This window comes from Scomber scombrus, chromosome 17 (genome assembly GCF_963691925.1).
Source record: "Scomber scombrus chromosome 17, fScoSco1.1, whole genome shotgun sequence".
In the NCBI taxonomy this organism is placed as follows: domain Eukaryota; kingdom Metazoa; phylum Chordata; class Actinopteri; order Scombriformes; family Scombridae; genus Scomber; species Scomber scombrus.
The window spans coordinates 7,620,387-7,626,607 of NC_084986.1; the positions used below are offsets into that span (position 1 = coordinate 7,620,387).

At 37.7% G+C, this 6,221-nt stretch overlaps 1 protein-coding gene across 1 annotated transcript in view; it reads left to right on the forward strand.

Annotated features, from left to right (window-relative positions):
* The first annotated feature begins 1,370 nt into the window (after nt 1-1,370).
* The window catches only part of ints9 (integrator complex subunit 9), a 7,413-nt gene continuing 2,562 nt past the window's right edge, over nt 1,371-6,221 (forward strand). The window contains 10 exon segments of the mRNA XM_062437356.1: nt 1,371-1,447; nt 1,712-1,839; nt 2,262-2,322; nt 2,978-3,040; nt 3,178-3,317; nt 3,491-3,575; nt 3,684-3,806; nt 4,046-4,180; nt 5,368-5,479; nt 6,076-6,221. The exon segment at nt 6,076-6,221 is cut by the window's right edge and continues 10 nt beyond it. Of these exon segments, the coding sequence (XP_062293340.1) occupies nt 1,439-1,447; nt 1,712-1,839; nt 2,262-2,322; nt 2,978-3,040; nt 3,178-3,317; nt 3,491-3,575; nt 3,684-3,806; nt 4,046-4,180; nt 5,368-5,479; nt 6,076-6,221 (1,002 nt within the window). The 5' untranslated portion in view covers nt 1,371-1,438.

Genomic DNA, 6,221 nt, shown 5'->3' on the forward strand with positions numbered 1-6,221 from the left:
GTGACAGGTCGTGTTGCCTTCAGGTGCTCCTCAGATGTTTCACTTAACCCGAGTTGGAAAAGTAGTTTTTTCTGGTTTCAGTGTGACTTGACCGCAATCCTAAAACTACTTATACAATATTGATTTACATAACTTGTTGTCAGGGTTAACGCTAAAAAATACAACAACAACTTTTCTAATCAATATAACTTAGGTCACTTTATAAGGACAGCTACTGATGTTTAACACTTAATACTATATTACAAATGACGTTCATATGAATTTTCCCACCTAGTGTAGACATCTTTCCGATTTTTCCGATTATTCCGAACGTACATGAATGTGACATTATGTGGGATCAGTGAATGGGGGGAAAAGCAGAGCCGTAGATGAAGAAAGTTAGTTCACTATTAGTTTCCTGCAGCATGCTTCCCCCCACTGGCTGCTCAAAAATACACTACAACTATATATAACCTTCACGTTATACAGGTTAGCTGGAATGTATCAAAGCCCATTTCCGCCAATGTGATGAAAAAAACAAGTATATAAGTCAATATAATGAGAAATTATCTCAAAACACTGAGATAAGTCATCATTTAGAGATAGTTTCTGAATATTTTAAGATACCAGAGTTACATCATTATTTTGCGATAGTAAGTAATTATTTTGAGATACTAAGTCAATATATTTGAGATAGTTTCTCATTATTTTGAGTAACTAAGTCATTATTTTGAGTAACTAAGTCATTATTTTGAGATACTAAGTCATTATTTTGAGATATCTTCTCATTATTTTGAGATATTAAGTCATTATTTTGAGATATCTTCTCATTATTTTGAGATACTAAGTCATTATTTTGGGTTACTAAGTCATTGTTTTGAGATATTTTCTCATCATTTTGAGATATTTTCTCATTACTTTGAGTTACTAAGTCATTTTGAGATACTAAGTCATTATTTTGAGATACTAAGTCATTATTTTGAGAAAGTTACTCATTATGATGAATTAAATGGGCTTCTATTACTAAAGACCGCTGAACTCATACTATCTAACTTTTTTTATTGTAAATATCTGACTTTTGGGGGGTTTAGCAGTATAATCATCTGTAATATCCTCTCTAACACTTCCCTGGTAAAACAAATAGAAGTAATAACTGTCATTTATATACCGCTCTGGTTAAGGCCAATAAAACAGACAGTCCTATAGTCAATGATTACACTTTAATTGATATTTTGATTACTGATTGGTAAATGGACAGTGCTGTTTATGTACTTGTTTTCTTAATTATTATCCCTCTGTGTCTCTGTGTGATGTGAGTGAGGGAGACCTCCGGGTCGGTAGGAGGCAGCAGACAGTAAACACCGGAGAAACAAAGCTGGTAGAGACCGGAGAAACAGTGATAGCCAAAACTAGGTAGCCTGGCTAAACCTTTATTCACCAGTTTTTGCTCCTGTTCAATATGAAATTGGTGAGTTAAAACAAATTATTAGCACAGTTAATGTTAAAGTAGACTATAGCAGCGTGTAAAGCAAATGTGTCTGCAGCTGTGTGTGTGTGTCCGCGTTTAGACAACTTTAAATCTATACTACAGATAAAAACATAATGTCCTTACTTCTACTTCTGCAGTATTAGTCATCTATTGTGTCTTTTGCATAGTAAAATGTTGTTTTTATCTTTCTTTTTGTTTATGTTTTTCCACGTGTGTTTCTAATGATTGTATTTCCTCTTATAGTACTGTCTGTCTGGTCATCCCACCTTGCCTTGCAATGTCCTCAAATTTAAATCCACCACCATCATGCTGGACTGTGGACTGGACACCACCTCTGTCCTCAACTTCCTGCCCCTTCCTCTAGTGCACAGGTGAGTGGCTGGCATCAGCTAGTTTCCCGGCCAACCGACTTAACTACCTAACTTCCTTCCTACATGCCCAATTAATTAACTATCTAACGTCCTATCTTTCTTCCTTTCTTCCATCATTTATTCCTCCCTTCTTACCTACCTGCCTAACTTCTACCTACCTACCTAGCCTACTTAACTTCCTTCCTTCCTTCCTTCCTTCCTTCCTTCCTTCCTTCCTACCTAACTTTCTATCTACCATCTAACTATTCAATTTATTGCCCATCTAGCCACCTTCCTTCTTCCTTCCTTCCGTCCTTCCTTCCTTCCTTCCTTCCTTCCTACCCACTTACCTACCCACCTGACTTCTTTCCTCCCTTCCTTCCTCCCTTCCTTGGTTACAGACCTGCCAGTATGAATTAAAATGTGTGTTTGTCTCTTGTCAGTCCAAGACTCTCAAAGCTTCCTGGTTGGGTCTATAAGGATGGAACGATCAACTTGGAAAAGGTGAGAAGATGATTTTTAGTTTTTGTTGTTCATTTAGCGCTCACTGTCTGTAAATGTTGATTTGTGAGAGCAGCTTAAAGGACGAGTTCACAGTTTCAGTCAGGAGTTCAGAAAATTCTATTAAAGTTTATCTGAAGTTAATATGAAGCTTCTGCGATCCAAATTAGTAGAATCAAGTAGATATATTTCAATGTTACACACTTTTTAGTGTCAAAGTTTCCTTTTTGTTACTATACTTCCACCACAGCTCAACAGGGAAACACTAAGAGGGAATCTGATGCTAAAAAGACGTGTGGCAGATATCCACTAGATATGACTAACTCAGACTGCTGAAGCCTCATATAAGCTTCACATCAACTTTTAAACAATTGTGTGGACACACTGTGGATTTTGGCCCCCATCACAGAAAGCACATTTGAAGGAGATCTTTAAATAGACAGTACGGACAGGAGGAATGATTACAGCAAGGAAAACCTCTTTCACTCTTCTTATGAACTCCAGACTATTGTTTTAAGACAGACTTGGAAAAACTGTGAACGTATCCTTTAAAATGAATTCTGAAATTTTCCTGTGAAATACAGTAGCACTTATGATGATTAATTAAACTAAAGTTAATTAAACAACACACTAAAGTCGAAAGTTTCCGTCTTTCCAGGAGCTGAAGGAGTGTGCAGGAAGAGTGTTTGTAGACTCACAGCCAGAGTTTTGTCTGCCTGAGGTAATAAACACAGCCACCACACATATATACTTGTACACATATAAGCTGCAATCACTTATTTTACTGCTTGAAATAATAAAACATATTTGCCCTAAATAAATCAACTAAGTAATCTTTTCTATTTATGTCGACCCCAGAAAGAACTGCTGGATCTGTCTACCATCGATGTCATCCTGATCTCCAACTACCACTGTATGATGGCTCTGCCCTACATCACTGAACACACAGGCTTCACTGGCACGGTGTACGCTACAGAGCCCACTCTGCAGATCGGGAGGTAATTAAAACTCAACACTTATTCATTTAAAGGGAATCATGTCGCACAGTTTGGTATATTGTGTAAACAGAGCCAGAGGTCTAAACTACTGTTGCAAATTTAATTATGTGTTTGGGTTTTTTGGGGGTTTGAGATATTTAAGAAAATGCTGCTTTGTGCTGTTTTCTCCTCAGACTACTGATGGAGGAGCTGGTGAACTTCATGGAGAGAGTTCCCAAAGCCCAGTCTGCCACCTGCTGGAAGAACAAGGAAATGCAGAGAACACAAAACTCATGAAAAGAAGAATCAAGGATGAATAACCTATTATAACACGTGCATATAACTTTTTTAACATGATCTGAATATATAAATCATTTGTATTATAAAAGGATGCTCCCTGCGCCACTGAAGGATGCGGTGGATGTGTGGACGTGGAAGCGATGCTACAGTATGCAGGAGGTCAACTCTGCCCTCAGCAAAGTGCAGCTTGTGGGTTATTCACAGAAAGTGGTAAGAAGTTATTTTGTCGAAGAGTCAATTAATAGTTAAACAATGATCCTGTTCTCCTGTCTGCTTGCATAAAAATGTACAATTTAAAAGTTAAAAGGGACAAAAATATAATACAAGAAAGCAGATCTTCCTCAGGCTGTGATTCATTATGTTGTTTGTATGAAATTAGCTTTATTTGACCTCTTTCTCATGAATATTTATGTCTCCTCTTACTGACATTTTTTTGTTTGTTTCTGCAGGAGTTGTTTGGAGCGGTACAAGTCTCCCCATTAAGCTCCGGTTACTCGTTGGGTAGCTCTAACTGGATCATCCAGTCTCACCATGAGAAAGTTTCCTATGTGTCGGGGTCATCCCTCCTCACCACACATCCACAGGTAGGTCCAGATGCCTAATGTGGATAGATCGATAGATAGATCGATAGATAGGTAGATACATAGATAGATAGATAGATAGATAGATAGACAGATTTGATTATAAAGTGCAAGATAAAAAACATATGTCATGTCTTAAAAAATAAATAAGGATACTAGCTGTGCTGGTTAGCTGTGCTGTTCAAACCCTCTGAGGTCCATACATATGTAGTTTAGAGATAACAGATGTTTTGTGTCTACATTTTAATCGGTTTAATTAATGCAGTACCCCATGCTGTATTATTTTGAATGACCTGAATAATGTGTATAAAGTAGCCTACATGCACATAGAGCCTTTCACATTCATAAATGCATATTTCTTTCTCCATTTTGGCCCCCTGTCCTCAGGGTTAGGGTTAGATTCATGGTTTTGTGGCGCCTCCTGTGACCACTCATTTTAAAATGTCAGTATAAACAAACACAAACCACAGCTTGTTGTCATTAATCTGTATTTATGTTGATTTTTGTCAGATGATGCCACAGTCATAAAATGTTCATCACCACAGAGAAGTAGCTTGAGAATGACTGCTGGTTTACATGTAGTATTCATGAGCTGCGTTCAAATCACTAATTCTGTTGTTTGACAGCAGAAACAGACAAAAATATGTAAATGAGAACAAATAAATTGTGAATTTGGTTGTATATAGTTGATCACAGAGGTTTAACGAGCGCTGTCTGTCCCACTTCTCACCAGATGTTGGCTGTGGTGTGAAGTTTTATTATGTTCAATTTTGAGAGAGGAAGACTTGTTGTAGCTTTTATTATACCTCTCTTCCCTTTACTATTTGTTTACAAGAAAAAACTGCTTTAGCTATTTAGGCCTACATATAAGCGTATCATTAAATATGAAGTCATTTGCCAATATTAAACCCTGTTTGTACTCCTGCCCACTAATTTGAGCACATTTTCTGACAAAAAAGGGAAATAGTCTACTTCTGTTGCAAAGACACATCTGATTCTCCTGCTCAATAGAAGATTATGAATACAAGGTTTTGGTTGTGTCCTTAAGAGTTTTTTTGTCAGAAAAAGCTGGAAGGGACTTAGATATGAAATTAGTCTTGCACTCTGATTATCTCTCAGGACAGTTTTGCTCACAAAGCGACCTCTCACACATCTGGTGATAATTTAAAATCTCTGCACTCTTCTCCCAGCCAATGGACCAAAGCTCCCTGAAGAACAGTGACATCTTGATTCTGACGGGCCTCACTCAGATGCCCACCGCCAACCCAGACGGCATGCTGGGGGAATTCTGCAGCAACCTGGGTAGGTTGAACTGCACTGGGCCAGAGGATGCCTCTCATAATATTATAAATATAGTTACTAAGTCAAAACCTTTAGCCACTACCAGCTGCAAATTGGCTTCAGATGTGTACTCTGAAAACTGATATTCAGTCTTTTCCAATACTTTATATCATAATGTGTTTATTTTCTAACCAGAGCTCATACTCTTGTATTGTCTGTCACTTCTAATACGTTTTCAACATAAAGTTAAAACAAATACAGTCCAAATACAGTCCAAACAATGTTATCTGAGAACAGTCAAAAACTGTTTTGCCCTTTCCCAACAGCAGCCCCTGTGATTACTGAAATGAACTTAAATAATAATCCATTTAATTTGTATAATAATCCATTTATTCAGTATAGCACCTTTCACAGAAATGTAATTATGTGTGCACAAGAATAAAACTTGCAAACATTAACAACAAAGGCAATAAAAAAACATACAATCAATGAGGCAAAGGTGCTCCCCCTAGTGCTCGGAGGAATATTACACCTAAGTACAAATCAAATACATAGCACAATAAATGTCTGTTGGAATAAACCTTTTTAATGTGAGTTATTTGTATCTGTGTCTGTAGCCATGACGATCCGTGCGGGAGGCAATGTGCTAGTGCCATGCTACTCATCAGGGGTGATATACGACCTGCTGGAGTGTCTGTACCAGTTCATCGACAGCGCCAACCTGGGCACCACGCCTTTCTACTTCATCTCACCTGTCGCCAAC